This window comes from Synchiropus splendidus, chromosome 18 (assembly GCF_027744825.2).
Source record: "Synchiropus splendidus isolate RoL2022-P1 chromosome 18, RoL_Sspl_1.0, whole genome shotgun sequence".
Taxonomy (NCBI): Eukaryota; Metazoa; Chordata; class Actinopteri; order Syngnathiformes; family Callionymidae; genus Synchiropus; species Synchiropus splendidus.
In genome coordinates, this window is record NC_071351.1 from 5,762,678 (window position 1) to 5,783,669 (window position 20,992).

General features: G+C 46.2%; 6 protein-coding genes across 10 annotated transcripts in view; 4 read left to right on the forward strand and 2 right to left on the reverse strand.

Moving 5' to 3' along the window:
* znf341 (zinc finger protein 341) overlaps nucleotides 1-10,377 on the reverse strand; it is a 12,838-nt gene extending 2,461 nt beyond the window's left edge. Inside the window, exons 1-17 of one of the 4 annotated variants that reach the window (XR_008412925.1) lie at nucleotides 5,215-5,354; nucleotides 5,038-5,135; nucleotides 4,555-4,665; nucleotides 4,243-4,427; nucleotides 4,018-4,170; nucleotides 3,639-3,947; nucleotides 3,383-3,569; nucleotides 3,226-3,319; nucleotides 3,054-3,144; nucleotides 2,820-2,985; nucleotides 2,322-2,560; nucleotides 1,991-2,199; nucleotides 1,824-1,920; nucleotides 1,583-1,715; nucleotides 1,405-1,516; nucleotides 1,201-1,271; nucleotides 474-909 (exon numbers count right to left, since the gene is read on the reverse strand). Coding sequence is in view for 3 of the 4 variants with exons in the window: in XM_053848921.1 (XP_053704896.1) it covers nucleotides 500-909; nucleotides 1,201-1,271; nucleotides 1,405-1,516; nucleotides 1,583-1,715; nucleotides 1,824-1,920; nucleotides 1,991-2,199; nucleotides 2,322-2,560; nucleotides 2,820-2,985; nucleotides 3,054-3,144; nucleotides 3,226-3,319; nucleotides 3,383-3,569; nucleotides 3,639-3,947; nucleotides 4,018-4,170; nucleotides 4,243-4,427; nucleotides 4,555-4,665; nucleotides 5,038-5,068 (2,598 nt within the window). In the remaining variant the exon portion in view is untranslated. Of the gene's footprint in view, nucleotides 1-10; nucleotides 910-1,200; nucleotides 1,272-1,404; nucleotides 1,517-1,582; nucleotides 1,716-1,823; nucleotides 1,921-1,990; nucleotides 2,200-2,321; nucleotides 2,561-2,819; nucleotides 2,986-3,053; nucleotides 3,145-3,225; nucleotides 3,320-3,382; nucleotides 3,570-3,638; nucleotides 3,948-4,017; nucleotides 4,171-4,242; nucleotides 4,428-4,554; nucleotides 4,666-5,037; nucleotides 5,136-5,214; nucleotides 5,355-10,341 lie in introns of those variants that run through there. The other 3 variants (XM_053848921.1, XM_053848920.1, XM_053848922.1) reach the window with 3 other exon arrangements.
* Nucleotides 5,543-9,948, forward strand: e2f1 (E2F transcription factor 1). Its single transcript, XM_053848969.1, has 7 exons — nucleotides 5,543-6,529; nucleotides 6,824-6,923; nucleotides 7,022-7,241; nucleotides 7,312-7,464; nucleotides 7,569-7,683; nucleotides 7,803-8,055; nucleotides 8,121-9,948. Exons 1-7 carry the CDS (start codon nucleotides 6,284-6,286, stop codon nucleotides 8,387-8,389), a joined length of 1,356 nt encoding a protein of 451 aa, XP_053704944.1. The 5' UTR covers nucleotides 5,543-6,283; the 3' UTR covers nucleotides 8,390-9,948.
* Nucleotides 10,378-10,734: 357 nt separating the features above from the next.
* On the reverse strand, nucleotides 10,735-13,044 carry zgc:56699 (uncharacterized protein LOC405758 homolog). Of its 2 annotated transcripts, none has more exons than XM_053849020.1 (7): nucleotides 12,903-13,044; nucleotides 12,452-12,536; nucleotides 11,763-11,869; nucleotides 11,566-11,695; nucleotides 11,428-11,499; nucleotides 11,269-11,326; nucleotides 10,735-10,899 (listed from the first exon to the last, which is right to left on the reverse strand). In XM_053849020.1, exons 2-7 carry the CDS (start codon nucleotides 12,531-12,533, stop codon nucleotides 10,833-10,835), a joined length of 516 nt encoding a protein of 171 aa, XP_053704995.1. In that variant the 5' UTR covers nucleotides 12,534-12,536; nucleotides 12,903-13,044; the 3' UTR covers nucleotides 10,735-10,832. The 2 variants fall into 2 exon arrangements, with proteins under 2 accessions (XP_053704995.1, XP_053704996.1); XM_053849021.1 differs by having other exon boundaries at nucleotides 12,452-12,533; nucleotides 12,903-12,966.
* An 878-nt stretch (nucleotides 13,045-13,922) lies between these two features.
* Nucleotides 13,923-14,918, forward strand: srxn1 (sulfiredoxin 1 homolog (S. cerevisiae)). Its single transcript, XM_053849026.1, has 2 exons — nucleotides 13,923-14,170; nucleotides 14,492-14,918. The coding sequence occupies exons 1-2, from the start codon at nucleotides 13,940-13,942 to the stop codon at nucleotides 14,699-14,701; spliced, it is 441 nt and encodes a 146-aa protein (XP_053705001.1). The 5' UTR covers nucleotides 13,923-13,939; the 3' UTR covers nucleotides 14,702-14,918.
* A 1,611-nt stretch (nucleotides 14,919-16,529) lies between these two features.
* tcf15 (transcription factor 15) lies at nucleotides 16,530-17,291 on the forward strand. Its single transcript, XM_053849688.1, has 2 exons — nucleotides 16,530-16,973; nucleotides 17,202-17,291. Exons 1-2 carry the CDS (start codon nucleotides 16,530-16,532, stop codon nucleotides 17,247-17,249), a joined length of 492 nt encoding a protein of 163 aa, XP_053705663.1. The 3' UTR covers nucleotides 17,250-17,291.
* A 1,606-nt stretch (nucleotides 17,292-18,897) lies between these two features.
* On the forward strand, nucleotides 18,898-20,267 carry LOC128749779 (uncharacterized). The gene is made up of 4 exons (XM_053849690.1): nucleotides 18,898-18,960; nucleotides 19,187-19,315; nucleotides 19,382-19,592; nucleotides 20,050-20,267. Exons 1-4 carry the CDS (start codon nucleotides 18,925-18,927, stop codon nucleotides 20,265-20,267), a joined length of 594 nt encoding a protein of 197 aa, XP_053705665.1. The 5' UTR covers nucleotides 18,898-18,924.
* The last annotated feature ends 725 nt before the right edge of the window (nucleotides 20,268-20,992 follow it).

Sequence of the window (20,992 nt, forward strand, 5' to 3'; positions counted from 1 at the left end):
TGAAGAGGGAAAAGTTTCAATGTCATTTACAGTAAATTCAACTGCCAAATAAAAATACTTAAAAATCAGGAACAGAAAACACAAGAGTGACTCCAGTGTAGAAATATTTTAATGAAGCGGCATTATTTAACAGAAAATAAAGGTTTTAAAATAAATAATCTTTTCATCATTCATGTACAAAAATAATAGTAGACATAGAAAAATATGCTAATATACAATTTAACAAAATGTTTTAATTTAAAACATTTAATTTCTCAGACACTTTTAAAAGAAAGCGACTGAGATCGTTTGGTCTTTAAAACTTGACTCGCAAAAGACAGAGGGTCTGGCAGACAGTGAATTACAGGACAAGTGGATTAAAATAACCTGAAGTGTTACGTGTAAAGTTTTGTTTGTGAAAGTACCTTTCTCTTGATGAATTCAACATGAAAAGTTTTTGTAGTCTAATAGAATCTCAAATCTTAATACAACACCTGCGAGTCGACAGGAGGCTTTTCAACTACAAGCATGGCGTCTGCAGGCAGTTTGGGTCGCTTTGTTGAAGCACCACAGCTTTGTCACTGTCCTGCTGCTGCTCACAGCCTTCATCTGCCTGTTCCCCCTCCTCCTCTTTCTCAGCCTCCTCTTCTCCATCACTTCTGCGTCCATCATCCTCCTCCTCCTCCTCCTCCTCCTCCATGGTGTCACCCGTTGCTTCCTCGCCATCTGCCACACCACTGTCGCTCCCAGCCCCGCTGCCTGCCGCGGCCGGACACTTGTGGTCTCGGTGGTAGCTCTGCCTGGTGAAGCCTTTGTCACAGGTGGAGCATCTGTAGCGGTAGTTATTGGTGTGCGACTGTTGGTGTTCGATCATGTGTGCGCGGCGGCTGAAGGCTTTTTGGCAGAACAGACACTCGTACGGTTTGATTCCTAAACGGAGATTGTGTTGACAAATTTAGTCAGCTCTTATTTGGCCCTCCTGTTTCAAACAGGATCATCATATGGTTGGATGTCAGTTGTCGTTCCCATGAACTCATAGGACACATGTACTGCTAGACAGTTATAGTTAATCTTCATGACAAAAAGTGTGAAAGGCCTTTAAATGAGTTTGGATCAATTACAAGCCAAAAACTTGAGAAAGAAACACAAAACAGCAGTAGAGCAACAAAAAGAAGAACTTTTCAAAGACACATACTTGACATGGACATGGCAGGAACTCACCAGAGTGTGAGAGGATGTGAGCCTTCAGTTTGTCAGGTCTGTTGAACTCTTTGGTGCAGCCAACGTGAGTCCTGAGGAGAAGAAAGCAACACATGGGTCGAACAAACTTTGTCAAGCATTAATCTTTTTGACCGTGTCATGACACTGCTTATCAATGATTATCACTGGCATCACCAATGAAGATCCCAAATCCGACGGACTCACCTAAAGGGACACTTGTATTTCTTGTAGGGTTCATGGATCAACATGTGCCTCTTGACTTTGTCCTTCCGGTTGAACGTGGCCTCGCACAGGGAGCATTTGTACGGCTTCTCTCCTGCACAGAGAAGCAGATGAGCTGGCGCACGTCTGCAGTTGCTCAAGCATTTGAGCGGGTCCTCACCAGAGTGGATGCGCGTATGCAGCTTGAGGTAGTGCTCCGTCTTGAACGCCTTCTTGCAGACCTGACACTTGAACCGTCCTCCGACGCCGTGAGTCAGCAAGTGACGCCTGAAGTAGCGCTCGCACGGAAACACCTTCAGACCACAAAGAAGACTGATCAGAGAATCTGAATTTCCTCTGGGACCATCTATTTCATCAGGGTCAACAAGTAAAAGCCGAGGAAACAAGGGTGAGGGTGGTACCTTCTGACAGTGTGGGCAGGGGAAGTTGTGCGAGGCAGTGAGCAGATGTTGCTCCAAGGCCTCCTGAGTAGAATATCTGCTCTGACATTTAGCGCATCTGGGAAGAGAAACACACATTCACAGCAACACATCTGGGTCTTGGTGTATCTGTGGGCCAGGCTGCTGACCTGTAGACAGTGGTCTCCTTCCGAGTGATCTGCTGTGGGCAGAAGCAGTGAGAGTATTGGTGGACTCCCAGTTCAAAGAGCGAGGGGAACACTTTGCTGCAGAGGTGGCAGCGGTACGTCAGCTGCTCCTGGTGAGTCCGGATGTGTTCCAGGAACTGATCCAACTTCTGGAAGGTCTGAGAGCAGGACTTGACCACGCACTTGTAAACCTGCATCAGAGGAAGAAAACCTTCAGGACACCATGGCAAAATGATAATCTTGGCCGGAGGCCACTTAAGATGAAAAGCACCACAATGATGGGTACAGTCATGAATGAACTGGTGCTGCTCACCTGCTCCCCCTTGTGTTGTGTCATGTGGGACTTGAGCTGGAAGTAGGTTTTGAACTTCCCTGCACAGAACTGACACTGGTACGAGCTGTCGATCACCACCATCTGAGCGGATGGAGCTTGGCACTCTTGGTTCTGGTTACACTGAATCTGTGGGTGCCCATTCTGTTCATCCTCACCCAGGCTGACCTCCGGTTCCGTCCGAGCTTCAGTCGTGCTCTGGTCCAGATCCATCTGTGCCTCTGGAAATACCAGTTCCATTTGAATGTTGTTACATAAATAGCAAGGAGACTGCGGCCTTGTCAACATCTGTCCATCGACATCAAGCAGTTACACACCAGTCATGTGACTGACCAGAGCTGCCTCTCACCAAATCTCTCTGACAACTACGATTTGGATTGGAAACTATATGACGACCGACATTCAAAACCGACTGAGTCACGTGTCTGTGTTGTACGACTTTAGTCAATATCAGTTGCAGCACTAAGGCTTGGGTGATACCTGACGCCTCTTCTGCTTGCGACTGATTGGTCTGCGGCTGCTGTGTCTCCGCCTCCTCCCTCGGCTGGGCGTCCTGACCACCGCTCTCATCGCTAGCTGTTACCGGAACCACTTTCACTGTGATCGGTAGCCTGGACGCCGTGCTGACCACGCCCATGGGCCACACCTGGAAAAGACCATATGTGACTTCAGCTTTTAGTTCTGAACACAAAGTAGCCTGAGGAGTTGCAGGACCTTGTGTGTCTGCATGTGCTTCTTAACGTTGGACTTCTGAGCAAAGGCTCGACCACAGACGATGCACTGGAACGGCTTCTCTCCCGTATGGCTGACGGAAAATAAAAGCGCAAAGAAGATTTGAATCCAGCAACTTCAATGAGGAATGAGGTCGTTCAGAGCAGTGACCGACCTTCTGATGTGCTGCTGAAGGTCAAAGTTCTTCGAGAAGATCTTGTCACAGAAATTACATTTCAGCTTCGGACCTTTGCCTTTCGACTGCTCTGCTGCAGAAACAACCCAACATTTACTCCAAGTTGTTTGTTAATTTCTCAGAGTCTTGGTCCCACCTGAGGCTGCGTCTGTGATCTTTTTGCAGTTGTGAGCTCGTTTTGGAATAATAACCTTCTCAAAGTCTCCCAATTCTGTGAGGTTGCTGGTCGCAATGGTGCAGGTTTTGGTCTTGGCTGCCTGCTTCCCAGGACTGTAGACTGGAGGAGTGTTGAAGGACTGGCTCTCCACACACTGGCTTGGAACCTGACCGACACCAATACAATTCAAACTATAACAATCGTGACAAGCCAAAACGCCTGGAGCTCTTCTCACTTGAACTGGAATAAACGGCTGTAGACCAAGCGTATGACCCTCCGCACTTGCACCTGAAGCCATGTGGGGCAGCGTGCTGTAGACCTGCACCACTGAGTTACTATGGCTCGCTGGTACTTGAGAGGAGAGTGGCTGCTGGGGAGGCGGAACAGTTGGGAGGGGGTGAGCAGGTGTCTGGGGGGAAGGCAGTGGGTGGGATGGCTGTTGCTGTTGATGGTGATGAGGAGGAGGATGGTGATGATGATGGTGGTGGTGGTGGTGGTGGTGCTGAAGATATGAGACACCAGCTGTGTGCATACTCAGGTTGCTCTGCGGGAGAAAGAGATAAACATCAGTTCATGTGTCTAAACAGAGCAATATAACACACAGATGAACCTACCTGGACTGGGGGCTGCATGGCAGCCATGGGCTGGTCAATGGAGCTGAATGCAGAGATGGCAGACATGAGAATATCATCGCTGACCAACACATTTCCCTGGACCAGAGTGTGTGTGAGAGGAGACGGTGGAACGGTGATGTAGGTGGACACCTGCTGGGGATATATTTAAGAATTAGGAGTTATCGCTAAAACTACATTAAAAAATGTAAAGAAATCAACACACACCTGTCTGTTGGCTGCAGTCTGAGGCACAGATGTCGGGACAGGCGTGTAGGAGTTGGTGGAGGCCAGCGACACGGTGGACAAAGATGGTGCACCAGACTGACACTGCTCCCTCTTGTGTGACATGAAGGCCGGAAGAGAGTTGAACTGTTTCTTACATTTTCCACACAAAAACACGTCCTCATCATCTGAAATGAGAACGCGTACTTAACAAACCACTGATGTGTTGACATTTTGAGTGTATATTTCAATGCTTTACATTTTTAAAACGTTTGCATTGGAATACAGAAATTAAAAAAAATAAAAAATACTGACCAAGAGACTGGATGGTGGTCGTCCCTGAGACATTCTGGCTGTTAGGGTCAGGAACTCCACCTTGACCGTCCAGAAGCGACTGAACAGCCAGCACCGTCTGGTTGTCCATGCCTGGAGATGGGGAGTAAAATCGTACCGATACTAATTCAAGATAGGTTACTACCGCAACAGTCCCTATGTTTATATATTAGGTTAATAATACTTCATCACAAATTACAATTTACATTACGCTTTAACGCACTATCAGAGCTCATTTAAAAAAACGACAAAAGTCAACAAATATTCAGATGCAGGCTCACTCCGTTTGTTTACAACAGAGGATGCACCTCGTTTTGTCATTCTCGCTCAACTGGACACCCTAACTGTGTTCCAACAACGTTCTCCAAAACAGAGGCATGTCAATGACGACCCAATATAACAGAAAATGCCAACTGGACCACTCGTTGTGTTCTATTTTAAACGTTATAAACAAATAAGTCCTACCTTCCAGCACTTCAAATATAGCCTGCGCCATCTTGCAACTCGTCTGTCGGGAAGATCGGCGCTCGATTATTGTAGGCTGTCTTCTTCAGGGTTCATCACTGAAGCGGCAAACAAACGGATATTAGTCAAACGACAGTTCTGCTGATAATGAAACCGGGCAATAAGTATTAAACCAACATTGTTGTATTATTTCTCCGTAATCAGTGACATCCATAGGAACAGATATGGACGGTAAAAAGTGACACTTTCCCATTTTCGCGAATCTACTGAAAAACAAAACGAATAGTCTTCGTGGTTCTTGAATGCATCATCAGTTGCACGATTCCGCAAGGTAACACGAAGGACAGCTCAATCCACCAATCACATCGCGTTACATCTGCACGGCGGAAGCTTCGGCTCTTCGACCAATGACTCGAGCTTATTTTGGTCACATGCCACTTTCGCGGCAAAAAAGATTTCGCGCGAAAACTGTCCCAGCCTTGTTTCGACGCGGATCAGCTGAGACAATAACAACAATAACAACCGCTCTGTGGCCCCTGACGGAGATTCAGTCGGTGCACCACATTCGTAGCAAAACGGCGACGAACCAGCACTTGGACAATTCAGTGGAAACGATTGTTTGTAAGCGCTTTTATCTGCAGCAACGTCGGACTATGGCTCCTTGCGCCCGTCGGAGGACTGCTAGCATGCTAATCCGCCTTGTTTTGTCATATTGATCGCTCGTGTGCTCCATTGTTGCAAGCTCACCATAACATTTTAAACGGTTTATACATTTTAAGATTTAAATCTTAACCGTTTTACCCAGTTAGATTGCTTGTTTAAGGAACATTTCAACTGTTTAGTCGCGATTTCCGTCGAGTATACCGTAGTTTTGTCGATATTTGTTGTTCAACACTTGTTGAATTGATATTTTGTTGTGTAGTTCTTAGGGTGCTCTGACTATTGAGTTGGATTTTGCAAGGCCTCGGTCTGCCAGGTCACCGTACTGGCATGTAAACAATAGATTCGGCTCTGCATGTTTGCAGACTGTACGTCGTTTGCTATATTCTCATTATATGCTCGTTTTGCGCCCAGTGCTGGGCTGGTCAGCCACAGTTGTGTATTAATAGCGGTCATATAGAATCAGGTCAATCTCCACGACAAAGAAATGCTCCAGAAGAGATTCCTCAGACTTTTCTCGACTTCTTCGTCACACTGAAAGTAACACAAAAAACCTGTGGGTCCAGTCTTGGTGTAAAGACCTGTCATGTCAGAGTCTCTGATATCTGGGCAAACGTCAGAGGACCTCCTGGCTGACTTTGAGACTATGCTGAACTCTGGAAAGATCAATCTGGAGCAGGACCATCAGATCGTTGTCTTCACCAGTCCTGGCGCTGAAGGGATTCTACCGGACATTACTCCGTCCAGCATTGGTGAAGTCCTGCTGTTTGCCACGCCTCAGGGACCAGCTGGCGTGAGGGTCCAGGACAAGAGACGACTAGGGAGACCACCGGTGAGGGGAGGGGCAGACAGATGGTGATGGGGTTTATCTGACCTTTTCTTTTTCTTAAATTTCAGTTATCCACATTTGGTATGTTATCATTTATGATGGCCATAACAACTGGATGTGCTCTCAAATTAAGTGAATCATTTATCTGATCATTGGTCAACCTTACCAATGTGTAAATCTTTATAATAATTATCTTATGATGGTGGTCCTGAAGGGTTGCTAAACTTTTTAATTCATTTTATTCTTAGTTTTGACCTGTTAGTCCAGAACATGAATGACGGTTCTCAAACCCAATAGGTGAAGCGGAAGTTGGACCTCGACAGTGACCACCAGTATGTCAGCACAACACGACCCGCTACTGGACAAATCCCTGCCGCCACACCAGCGCCACCTAGAGGTACGGGCTTACATTTATTTGCAGACTGACACCCAAAGAAGGAGAAATCAGTTGTAAAAGTGTTCACTACTTCACTGCACCTGTTTTGGGCCCTGCAGTTCCCCGAGTGACATCAGAGAAGTCACGTTATGACACATCCCTCAACCTGACCACCAAGCGCTTCCTGGACCTCCTGGCTCAGTCGCCTGACGGCGTGGTGGACTTGAACTGGGCTGCTCAGGTCCTGAATGTCCAGAAGAGGCGCATCTATGACATCACTAATGTTCTGGAGGGAATCCAGCTCATCGCCAAGAAGTCCAAGAACAACATCCAGTGGCTGTGGGTTTGGAGAGCAATGAAAGGTCACTGATGCTTGTTTGCATGTGCTGACCTTCTTGTACCTCTCCAGTGGGGAGCACGTAGATGATGCCACAACCGCTCGGCAGAAAGAGCTGCAGAAGGAGGTGTCTGACCTGGCGGATGCTGAGGAGGAGCTGAACCAACTCCTCGCCAGTGCTTCTCTGGAGTTAAAACAGCTCACAGAAGATCCCAAGAACAAAAGATATCCTTTCCATCGGCGCTGAGTGTGTTCGGCAAAATGAGTGACTGCGGTGACTCAAAAGTCTGAAGGACTTCGTCCTGTTCTGCTCCTTGACTGTGCCTCACGTATGGCTATGTTCGCTGTCAGGACCTTAGGGATTCCTTTGACTCATCCGACCAGATGACCATGGTGGTCCGTGCCCCTCCTGAGACACAGATGCAAGTCTCAGATCCCTCACAGGTACGTTTTCCCAAAACTTTTTCCTTCCCTTAATCTGCTGTGAAGTCAGTGGCTCTTTGTCCAGCTGCAGCCTCTGATGCTGAAATCACTAGATGCTTAGATGTTTACTGTGCCTGCAGGGCTACCAGGTGTCCCTGAAGAGCACCCGCGGTGCCATCGACGTCTTCCTCTGTCCAGATGACACCTCTGGCATCAGCAGCCCCACGGCTGAAGGCAGCCCTGTCAACGAACCAGAACCTTGTGCTCTTCCTCTTGCGCAGCCTGAGGACACATGGAGTGCGATGATGCCGCTGGATGTTGGGTTGTCATCTCCAGCATCTACGTCATCCACAGCCACTGCGGCGTCCCAGCAGGTGCTAGGCACCGACTCGGGTGAGAACAATGTCGTGTGAGCGACGGTTCCATCATCATGAAACTCACGCTCTCTTCCTGGACAGAATCCTTCATGGGCGGTGACCCCTTCCCCAGCCTGGGTGACCTGCCTGACTTCCCCCTCTCCCCACTCTGTGACTCGGACTTCCTGAGCAGCGATGGCCTGGACAGGTTCGTCAACGTGTCCCCTCCTCCCAGTCACGAGTACAACTTCAGCCTGGAGGAGCACGAGGGGATCAGCGAGCTCTTCGACTGCGACTTCAGTGACCTGTCGCAGGTTTGGGGTGAAACTAATGCAAGTGATTCTGCACAGACTTTATTTAACATTCAGTGAGAACTGACCCCTCCGCTGAATTTGTTCAGCACTTGGCCATTTAAACAGTTTAGCTTTAGTATTTAAATTATTTATGTCCCTTGGTTTTTGTGTTTCAAAGTTTGTGGGCCGAGCCCAAACTAGCCGGCTGGTTTCCTTCACACCAAAAACTGAGAACTCTATAGGCTTGTCAAGGTGCCTGATAAGAATCTCAGATTCCTTCAAAGAATTCCTTTAAATTCGCTTCACCTTGCTATTCCCTTTTCCACTCTAGTATTAAAAACTGTTAGCTTTGGGTTCCTTTGCTTCTTAAAGATTACGTTCCTTTGAAAGTTTTCCTTCATAGAATCCATGTCTTTAAAAAGCAGCACAAACAATACAGTTGACAAATGTAGCGCAGCGAGCAACACAACAGAACAAATCTCAGCAGTCAAAGCTGGAAAAGATTTGAAAATCTTAGAAAACTGAGTTTTAATTGTTGTTTCAGTTCGTCGGGAAAGGCTAACTTTAGTATCCAATTCAATAATGTGATTTGTATCTGTCTCAGAACGGTGTGCAGGAAACCAGCCAGGACGAATACTGACTCAGTCACTGGTGATTAGCCAGCTAGTTGTGTTAGCCGTAGTCTCAGGTGTTCAGGAGAGAAGTCTTAACGCAACGTTTCTGATGCAAGTATGTGTGTGTGTGTGTGTGTGTGCTGTGAGTTTTGGAGGTGGGCGGGGTAAATACGCTTACGTGGCTGGCCTAGTTTTAATGAGGCCACAGATCAGGTGGAACATTTATGACCCGTTGTTTGAGGAGTGTGTTCTGTGTTTGTGGTGTGAATGACGGCCACACGTGGGCTGTTGTGAGTTCAAAGTGACACTCATTGTCAGTTTTGGATGTTTCAAAATTTGAAAAATATTTCATTGGGAAGCCCAGCTGGAGTGTTACCCCACTTTAAAGTGTATTACGCATTCATTCGATTTATGACCGTGGTTTCACTGTTACGTTGTTGCCAGCAATTCGGATGTGACCTGGATAAATATCACTTTCTTCATTTAGAAATCATTTCCATTTGCTATAAAGCAGCTTCTCAGATTTGTCCTCAAAATGCACTCGAATTGCTCTATTTTTCTAGTTTGAAATGTTGTTTTTGTTGTAATTTATATAAGCTAACTTTCAACTAATCATGTGGTTCTAATGTCTTTGTGTGTGTTTGCAGTACTGTTTGTACACTTGCATATTTATTTAAAATGGGTTTCATAGAAAATGGTACAAAAAAAAAAAAAAAGATTTGAGTCCATGGTGGGAAGGAACTCGCAGCCATGGCAACGAGGTAAAGTCTTTATTTTGATCACACTTGTTGATATTCGATTGTATATTTGCGCCTTTTTCACTGTTAGCGCTTTATTTTGTTTGACAGTTCTGTGTAGTGGTTCCCTGAGATTGTGCTTCAGTTTCTCGGTAACCTTTAATGTCACTGCAGAGGTCTTCCTCCCGAGAAAACCTGTGTGGTGACTTCCTGTTCCAAACTTGTGTTGTCATTCTACACAGTCAGTGCCTTGTTCAAACCTGATGCTGCCATTCTACGAGCATAAAAGCAGTTTGGAATCACATGTCCTTGTTTAGTTTTTCTGTTACGTCTAAAAAAACATCTGCTCCATGACGTCATGAGTAAGTGAGGTTCTTTTTTAGATTTGCTTTAAACAGGCCTCCATATTGTGGGGCCGACCGAGGGCCCCCTGAAGAGAGTTTTCATTTTTTTAATGTAGTGTGTGAGGCTTTTGGTTTTGAGGAGGATAAACTGTGTTAGTACGGCAACTTATCGCCACCTGGGCGCCGCTATCGAGTCTGAAACTTGTGTCTCCAAGATGACTAGAAGAATTAAAATCTATATATTACATTTATTGGGAGATGAAGTGCTGTACAACTGTCAAGTTATTGTCATGAGAATATTTCTATACAGCTCTCTTAAAAGAATTTGGGTTCACCTGGTGGAAGCTGTCGCAGTCTATGAGGGAAAGTGGTGCCGGTCATGGACTCCTGGTGAAAACAGAAACCATTAAGTCACTTAAGTTCACTGCACAGTCAGTTGCACAAGTCCAGCTTACCTGCAGAGTGGACTCACTCCAGTCTGGTCCCTGAACATGACTCGCAGGCTTCTATGGCTCCACCAGCAGAGGTCACCATCTAGTCGACGTGAGGGATGTAAACCTGTCATGTTTTCATCAGAGATCACTGTGAAGTCACTTTAATGGAGCAGAGCTGAGAGCAAACTCTGGATTCATGGAGGATGGATTGGAGACAGACTCGAGTAATGAACAGAACTCAAACACCTGTGTGTGAACCAGGTTCAGAGCTGGACACTCATACTGATGGCCAAATACAAAAGTTTAATGAAAACGTCACACAATGTGAACAAAAACCAGCTAAGACTTTAAGAACTTGCTAAAACAACAGTGAAACACCGGCCGCAGGAGCTTCACCAGGGGAGAGTGTTGGGAGCTCGGATGTGCTGTCCCAGGTGCTCACTGGGGTTGCTTGCAGCCCTGCAGGGGGCGACAGAGAGACAAACTGAACTGTGTATGCCAGGGGTCACCAGACTGTTCACCAGCCAGGTCATCTGTCATCTGTGACTGTCAGTCAGCTGCAGCTGCTAGTTTCAGTTGAGACCTGATTGGTTCAACTGTGTGAGCTTGTTGGTTGTAACAAAAACCCGCACCAGCAAGTTCAATAGCAGTTGCCGAATGAGCGCGACTCTAGTCTACAGGCTCTGTGGTGAAGAGACGCCTTACGGGAAGATGACATGACAGTGACGGGGAGAACATGGTAGAGGACGCGTCACTCTGTCTCACAGGTTCCACGGCAACATTCAATATTCACAACAACTGAACAGGATGAACAACAGCCTGACTCACATCGGGGCCGAGGTCGAACTTTTCTTCCAAATGAAGGGCGCAGCACCATTGTCAGCCTCTGCATCACAAACAGCAATTCAGGCGACAGAACACACCACTCCAGGCACCTTTCCACAAACATCCATCTAGAAGGCTTGATGGGGCCACACAGACTCTCACCTGCTTCCCAGTCCTCAGTCGGGCTGGGGTTGACCCAAGTGCTGGGTGGATTACTGAATCTGCAGGACTCATCTGGAGGAGGAAACTGACGAGTCAATGCCATAACCTCACAAGCACTACAAAAAAAGGGCCGCCTACCCATCACAGGCGTGTCCGCCCTGACCCGGTCCACACAGGTTTCCATGTGATGTGCAAAGTCCTGTGGCTTGACCAGGTGGCGGGCGTTGTAGGGACAAGTCTTCAACTCCTTCGCCAACTTGGGGTGATTCTGAGAAACGTACTCTGAGTTGTCAGGGATCTTAACACACCAGCTGCAGGACACACGTCTGGCGTACCTTTCGACACTTTATGAGGTGGTACGGGAAGCGACACGCACGAATCAGATGGTTTGGATCGTAGGGACACAGCAACAGCCTTTCAGGGTCAAGGTTTGCTGAATCATCTGGAGGTCAGACGGATCACAACTGTCATCAAGCAGCATGGCATCGTCACAGGTAACGTCCCAATGGCGTGTCACCGCCACACAGCAAAACTGAAGCCAACTACAAGGCTCAGGTCTATTTCACATGCGCTTCAATGCACAGCATTTTGTACCTCAAAACTGTGTGATTGATTCCCCTTTTCTCATGAGGAGGAATTCTTGGTAAAACACCTCCTTGTGAGGACATTTTGATGAGTCGGGATATTTTGGACTGTCCCCACAAGGTGAAGCCTAAATTTGAGGCTGAGAACTTGAAAATAACTGGGTCATTATAACTGCGTTTCAGGGTCCTGGTTCAGGTGAGCCATGCGTTTTGGATGGTTAAGTTTAGGAGGAGAGGAGAAGAGTTGTGGCCATGAGGCCAAACAAGAATATAAAAATGCAAGTGTGTGTCTTGTGACCCACACAAACGGCTCTAAGTGGTCTGTGGACACTAAAAGAATGTCTCCTGTTGCCATGACAAGCTGCAGAGGTCAGAGTTCATTTGACAGAGCACCACATGAGTGGGGGGATGAAACGTGAAGTGACGACCACTGTGTTTACCGAACTGCTCCGCCAACTGAGCCCTCTCCCCTGAAGAGTTGGAGCTCGCTCCAAGGCTGCTGCCGAATCTGATGGTGGCCATCTTCTGCGGGGAAAGAGAGGTGGCATCATGGTTGTTTGAGTGGACGGATATGGGTCTGTACAAGCACAGTGCTCCGTCATGAACATTTTATCTCAGCTATGTTTTGCATCACTGTCGACGAGGAGTCAGTTTTCCTGACATATATTCACTTGACTGGTTTGAGCGGGAACAGGATCCCGCTGGTTTTCACGATGTATTGCCATTTCTACAACTCGTTTTGAAGTGGGAGCTTTTTGTCAAAGGTCCGGGGCGATTCCAGAAACGCAAAAACGTCTGAGAAAGGTGGAAGCGAGGCGGCTTGCGAGTGCTAGTTAGCTAGCTAAACAGCGACGAAGCACAGCGAAGTTGTCTAACTTCCGGAAAACTCACCTGAGTATTCGGTGCAAAGACTTAACTCGTTCACTCGAAGTGCGGGAAACGGCGCGGGCGGCGGCTGTTACTGCTGTGCTAATTGAACTGAGCGCTCGCGCGCCACTCGCCATGGTTTTATTCGCCCCAGGTCACGTGTCACCTCCCATCATTTACTCAATGACGAAATTTGAACTCTGATATTCTGCAATTTTCAGTCAGCGTTTCAGTCAGTCTGTGATTATTTTCATTTCAGGGTCCATATTAATTATCAGCTTTCATTGAATTCCGTCGACGGATCGAGTCCAAGTATGCATTTCTAGTGTTTCCATGGAATTCTCTTAGGTTATTGAACCTAAAATCACTAAACGGTTTTGCAAAAGTTTAAAAGGTGGCAGTAAATACCAACACACATTCCCTTGTTTCCATTAAAATAGCCTACTTGGAAGATCCATTCTATTGAAGGACTAACAGTTGCCATTTCCATATACATTTTTTTAATAGTCAGGTGAGTTGAAGCTGCAATACATCATTCTGCCACTTGAGGAGGCTGTTGCAACGGCACATGTGCGTTAAAAATGTCATCGTCATTATCTCTCTCTGTTAACCATATTTGATGCTCTGCGTTACGATGGTAACATTTTCTAATATACATTTCATTGATTCTCTAAAACCACCACAAAGGATTTTTTGTTGATCTAATTCAACATTAAAACTCAGAATTAGAATCAGAATTTAATTTTATATTATTGCCAGTGGGGAGCCCACCAACTAGGAAAGTGTTTTGGAATAAAGTGCTGACAGAAAAAATAAAATAAAATAAAATAAAATAAACAACAAAGGCTGTTCACGAATTCAACAAGACGTTTGTTCCGAGTACTGACAGCAGGGAAATATTCCCACTGATTTAGACTCATTAATAATTATGATTTAAAATGAGATTAAGACGCGCCTCTTGGGCCGTCGTAAACTTTGATTGGCAGTTGAGAAACCCAATCAACTGCTGCTGGCGCTCGAGACACGGCAAGCAGGAAGTGGGGAATCTTCAGCCACTTCCGATGTTCCGGTCCGGTTTGGTCGCGTGGAATGATCGTTTAAGGAACCGGGCCGTGATGTCTGCGACCCATTTCCGGTCCGATTGTTCTGGTAGTCAAATTCCAAGCGAGGACCGTTCCATTCACTCTGGGAACATCGAGGAGGTTCATGACGTCCCAATACACGTCATCATCCGGCCGATACCGCCGGTTCTGGATGAGCAGAAGGTCCAGAGTCTGGTAGAGACCATCCAGGTATGAATGGGAAATTCATGAACTTAACATTTGTTCTTGAACTGATGTTTCTTCCTGTAAAATGTGTCACATTGCAACGTAAATTTTATCCCACATTTTCCCCCATTATAATATTAAGGAATACAACAAAATATAAGTGTTAAAGTAATAAAAACATAATGAACACAATCACGTTGCTTAATACCAAAGCAATAGGATGATCGCCAAATGGATAATTAAAAGTTACTTTGTCAAACAATCGAATTGGATGTGTTTCTGCATGAAACAAAGCCGGGCAGAATGTTATGGGGTGGATGTTTATGCTGTTGTTCCTCTCATCAGCAGACTCCAGGCACCACTGTGGTTCCACCCATCGACGTTCTCTGGGTCAAAGGTCGGGAGGGTGGGGATTATTTCTACTCGTTCGGTGGCTGCCATCGCTTCGCTGCGTACCAGAGGCTCAACGTGAAAACAGTCCCAGCAAAAATCATCAGGTCCAGCTTGTCAGACTTGCGCACGTACCTTGGAGCGTCTACACCTGACCTCTGCTGACCCCTGGACCTCAGTTGAAATATTCTTCTGAAGAAAGCCTTTAAAGTCTGGACTTTTTTAGGATAAACCTGAAAAAAAAAACTGTGCAATCAAAAAGAATAGAACACAAATATCTAAATGGTACGCGTATGATTTGCATGACAGATGATGGTCCCACTTTTTGACATGCTTTTTCCTCCATGTTACAATTATGGCATGAAAGTCTGTCAATAAATGTCTCAACTCAACTCAAACGATTTGTATTCCTTGAGTGCACAAATCTACTCTAGGGAATGTTGTGGTTCAACGTGTCTCCTGTTTCAAGCGCATACCAGATGACCCAGATGTGAACCATGAGTGAGGATGTATGTTTCTGGATGAGCACATCATAGGCGAGTGGTTCCTGCACTCTTGACATGCGTTCGTCCTTTTTGTGCTCACATGTGGCAACAGTTCAGCTGTTCAACTCACACAAAGAAAAGTCAGACTTGTTCATGAGTAGATTCAGGATTTATTTATTTATTTTCTCACTGGCTGAACATGACCCCCCCTGCTGTAAAGGGATGCTCTTTCAAACATGCAGTCTGTCCGACAGCTGGAAGAGATGAGTGCTTGTTTCAACCCACTGGCGTCCAACTCGAGAGGAACCAAACAAATAGGTTCCGGTCTACCGGAATAAAAAAACAGCCAGTTCCGTCTCCTGTTTTCTTCTGTCGTCCAGGCAACATGGCCAGATCACCACACCTCCAAACAGGCGAGAGGAAAAAGATCTCTAAATCTCTGTGAGAGGTTTTCCCTCTCGTGGTTCACGGACTGGCAGAAACTAAATCCTCAAAGGTTTTTGACACACAACGCCGCACTGGAACTGATCCAGCACCTGTCGTCGCTGTGGAAGTTTCGAGGTGACTCAGTCGGCTCTGAGGGGGCTCACGGACCAAAGGCCAGGAAGTGTTGTCGCTGGTTTAAAGTCGGATCATGTCCGCGTTAATCCCAGTCAGCTTTTCAGCTGTTTGTTAACCGAAACAAAACAGAAGGGCCAGTTTCAAACGTGATGTCTCCGATCACTGGACCGATTAAAAACAACTTTCATCAGTGACGTCTTAAACCAGAGTTGTCAAACAGACCCACAAAAGGGCTGCAGTGGGTGGGGTTTTTTGTTCCAACGCTGCAGGCACATACAGGTGAAGGAATTGGGGGTCAGCTGAAACAAACAGCTCCAGACTGACATGAACTGATCACAGCCTTCAGACGCCAGACTGGTGAGAAGGTGACCTCTTCATTGGTTGGAACATAAGCCTGCACCCTCTGCGGACCTGTTTGACATACATGCCGTAAACTGTAAATATTGAAGACTTGATGACTTGGATGAGTAAGAACCTTAATGACTGATGAAGCATCATTGTCTGTCCTGTGATGAGTCTGGTGAAAGCTGGCAAATAGCCCTTGGCTACTTTGGTATGGGGTCCACCATTAAAAATCGTGTCTCCTCAGAGTCGCAAAAATAAAAGTGAAAGAAAAGTGGAGTTCACCTCCACTGGTCAGCTGACCCAGCTGTGTCCAGCACCAGTGAACTTGGTTCTCCAAGTCACAGATTCACTTCATACATTTAAAAACTTTTACTTTTTAAAATTTAAATACGTCTTTGATAAATCATTAAGGCCGTTGGTTGAGCATGGTACTGACAAATCAGTGGACCGTGTGCGCAGACGGGGATTCAAACAGCTTTTTACGACCACCATCAGGACCCCACGACCCCCACCCCCCTCCTTCCTTCCTCCAGGATCGGGTCTCAGGAAGTCCTCTGCGCTCTTCATCACTTTGACATGCGGACTCTCTGGTGATCTCCATCATGACCTCCTCCTCCTCACATCGTCGTCCGCTGACGCGCTTCGACCTTATCATCACCTCCGAGGACGAGGAGAACCGCAGCGGGAGCGAGGAAGGTTGCGAACGGAGCTTCTGCGGCTCCAGGCGGGTCAGACTCGCCCGCGGACCTCTGGGGGACCCCGCGGTGCTGAAGCAGAGGAGCGCGGCCAACGCGCGGGAGAGAGGCCGGACACAGAGCGTCAACTCCGCCTTCACCGCCCTCAGGACCCTCATCCCCACCGAACCCGAGGACCGCAAACTGTCCAAGATAGAGACTCTCCGTCTGGCGTCCAGCTACATCTCTCATCTCGCCAACATGCTTCATCTCGGGGATAGGAGCGACGAACAGCCGTGTTTGAGCAGACCCAGAGCGTCCAAGCTACCCAGGAGCATCTGCACCTTCTGCCTGAGCAGCCAGAGACGACAGGTGAGTCCGTTCTCCTCCTCCATGAAACACTTCATTTTACACGCTTGGATTTCAATTAAGAGATCCGCCTTAATGGAAAAACACAACAAACTATTTAAACCCAGCTAATATCATCTAAAGTAAGATAGTCTTTCAAAAATTCTACTTTTGGTCTGTGTATTTCTCACAGTATCTGGGTGGCCATGGTCAGGATGCTTTGACTGATTCTTTTCTTTTTGTTTGTTGAAGGACAACTTGAGGACTCAGAGACTGGACTCACAACCTCCAAGAACCTAAGCAGAGACTGAATATAAGGACACATACTTAAAGTATAAGGACACAAACTTAAGTAAACAAGGTTTATGGTCTTAAATCCACACTTTCGCAGATGCATGGACACACTGATACACAATGCAAAGGTGTGAACTCTCTGCAACGCATGAACCCCTGAACTCAAGAGTATTTATTTGTTTTTTGTAATAAATTGTATTTTGTCACATATTTTCAGTTGATTTAGTTCTATTCTGCAGTCAGAAGATTCCCTGATGTCCAGAGAGAACATTCACAGAGCAACATGGATTCCAAAGTCTGGTATCGATTAGTCACGCCTGATCGCTTCCCGCAGCTGTTGGTGTGTCAGTTGAATAAATCACTCTGGCGGCGGGGTTAAAGGTCGCAAAAGGACTTGCGTTTACTCAGCTCACGGAGGCTGGTCCTCCTGGAGAATCTTGTTTGTTCATCTGACATCTGAGGACAGTACTCTCACGGGGTCAAAGAGTTGGAATCTGCTGAAAACAAAGTTCACCAGATTGAGCTAGAAAATGATGTCAGTCCTGATATCTATGAAGCAGAGGTCGCAGCAATGTGGACACCTCCCCGATCCTCGTGATGATTGAAACATTAAATCGGCCAAACCTTCTTCTGCTTTCAAAATAAAAGCCAAATGCAGAATCCAGAAGCAGGAAGGCAGTGACGCGAGACCCCAGGGGAGTGCTTCACCTCCAGCAGCTCCCCGTTCTCCTGTTAACACACCCATCCTGACTTATTGTTTCCGTCTTCCTGTGTGCTAATTGCATTAGTTATTTTAGCTTGGCCGTGATTCCCCATCTTCCATGGATGTCCGCCGACAGCAGCTGCACAGGTGGAGCCCACCTGAGCTGTGTTCAGGTTTATTTACGACTGCATAACCAGAACCAGTGAATGTGTGAGCTAGACTCTGAGAGCACACTGAGGATTACTCAAGTGAATACATCAGGGTGTGATATGCAGCTCTGTGGCAATGTGGGTGCAACTCCCGTTAGACCACTTGTTGAGTGTGTGTGAATATTGTGGAAGGTGCTGTTTGTCACTGGGAGACTGGTGGAGGTCTGCACTCTTTTCCAATTTTTACCCTGACAAGGTCGGCATTGGTCACCACAGGACAGCACGATGCAGTCATACCACTCATGCCTGAATAATAACAGGCACACTGAGGGATGACAGTTAATTTATTGGGTTCAGTTGGGCATGTAAAGTGTTTTTTTTACAGGATTAACTTGATTATTAGAATGGAAGTATAACCTGAATAGAACTGATTAAAATATAGCACTAGGAAACATTAAATAAATAGTATTAAATATAGTATTAGTATTAAATAGTACATAAATAGTATAGCATTAAATAAATTGTGTCGCATTGGATTTCTCAGCTGCTAAATACAGTCAAAAACCACACGCCTGATCCATATTTGATGTGGAAATGTCAACCTAGAGGGGAAAATGTGACGGAGGGGACAAAAATGTTCCCTTCAGGATTTAGTTTGACCCATCCAGAGCTGAAGTCCGCAGAGAGAACATGACAGTGGCAGATGATAATGAACTCAGTTCAACAGAGGGGTTGCAAGCACTCAGAGGGGAGGTGCTGTGAATGTGGCGCAGCTTGTCTGGAGGTCTTGTTGAGGAAACCAAAGGTGTCAGATCCGAGGCTGTAGAGGATGATGTTTCGCATCAAAGTCCTGATTCATTTTGTGGTGAGTGTCCACTCTTCCTTTGGACTAATGGAATGGCCTTCTCAGTTTTTGGTTTTGGAAAGTGGAGGAAACAAAACATTGCTTTTGAGGCAGACACGACAAAATGATTTTTAAGAACAAGGTCAAGCTGCAGTAGTTTTCCTCCACAAGTTTCTGCTCAAAATAAGGGTTTTGTAGTCTTTTCGAGAGGACAGAGAGCAGAGAAGTCATCTTGTGTCTCCTGCAGATTCTGCTGGTCTCTCAGACGCACGCAACAATTAAATACAAAGTGCAATCCGTGGATTGTAACAGCAAGGTTTCATTGGAGTGTGAAAATGGAACCACCAAGAAGTTCTCTGCAGTCGCCTGGTACAAGGTGAGTCCCTCTGGACAAGTTCAGGTCAAGTTGCTCATCTTCTCATTGCGCGCTGGCTTTACACAGATGGTCAGTGGGAAGGACATTTTCCTAGTCAGGATGGAAAAAGGACAGCGTGTTGAGAACTACAGCAATGATACACGCATGACTCTGAGCAAGAATAAGAGCCTGATAATCAGCACTGTTACCCCCAAAGACTCAGGACTGTACCAGTGTAAAATCTACGCCTCTGTAGGTGGCGCAAATGCAATCTCAGGAGTCAACCTGACCATCCGAGGTGAGTACAAGTCTCAACAGGGTCATGAAGAGCACAGACCACAACATACAGCGACACGTTACCAAACTTCATCATGTTACCTGAAAGGACTACTCATTTCTCCTTCTACCTTTGTTTGTAAACAAAAAAACTTCTGAAGTGATTTGATTTTGGTGGACTTCTAGAGCTTCATTTGGATTTCCAAGCATTTGCCCTGTTTTTCAGTGAGCAGCCTAGCACATCCGGTCACGTGACTTGATCTAGCTAAAGGAGACACCTCAAATCTAGGCGTCATAAAACACAACATGCATTCAAATCATGGAAATAAACCATCTTTCATTTGCACTGGTTCCAGGACGAGCAGCCTCTTGGTGTCTCGCTTGTGTGTCCTATAGAAGCTATTGGATGCTACCGCCACCTGCTGTCTGTTTCCCCAATTGTTACTCCCATTAACAGCATTTTCTGAATTCTTTAACAGAGTGCGTAGAGACAACATTAGTGACGACATTTATGACATCTGTAACAGCGGTGACCCACTCGTTGACCAGCCCACAGCTGCAGGTGGACCTCCACGACGTCCTGCCAGTCACCTGGTCTATTGGAGTATTTTTGGTTGTGGTTGTCTGCAAGATAGCTCTGTCTCTCATTGCCATCAAGGTGCGGACGATGTGTGCATCAGCATCAGTCAATGCATGAGCTCCAAGCGCTGCAAGACGACAGAGCCCCAACCGACACTGAATGTTTCCTGCCCTGGGCGGCTCATCCCACTTTGTTTTTCATTTTACAGACGTGTGAGTTTCCTGTGAGCCCCTGACTTCCTTTCGACGTCACTTGCTTGATGTCTCATTTAGATTTAATGTCGACTGACTCATTTTCCCATTCAATTTTCGGTGAAACAAAATTGTAAAAGCGTGGGACCAAGGGAGCGGAACGGAAAAATGTAAAGCACTCTGTCAAAAATGAAACAGAATTTCACTTCAGAGCAAAAGCCTGATTTCCTTCTTCACTGAAAATAAAATCATGAACTAACCTCTTGTTTCAGCATCAGTTTTCTCTTTGTCGACTGGTTGAACCACAGCCTCTGACACAGTGAACTGTGTGATCTAGTCACAGATAACGTCACATGCAGAGACTTAGTTATCTTCTGAAGTCACTGAAGTATTGGTAACCGTTTTAAGCTCTTCTTTAAGCCACTATTTGTTTGTTTTATCCAAGTATATTTCTCCTTTTTTAAATGTATTTTAACAGGTAGTTTTGTCCAGATTGTAAAGATAGTTTCCTCTGTGGCTGTTCCATACTGGCAGTTTAGCAACTGGTTCACCAACTGAATCACACGTCTCACCTTTCTACTTCTATATTAATCTGTGGTTGTTTGAGACTGGGCCTCAACTGGGCTGGAGTTTGCGACGACTTCGTTTTTC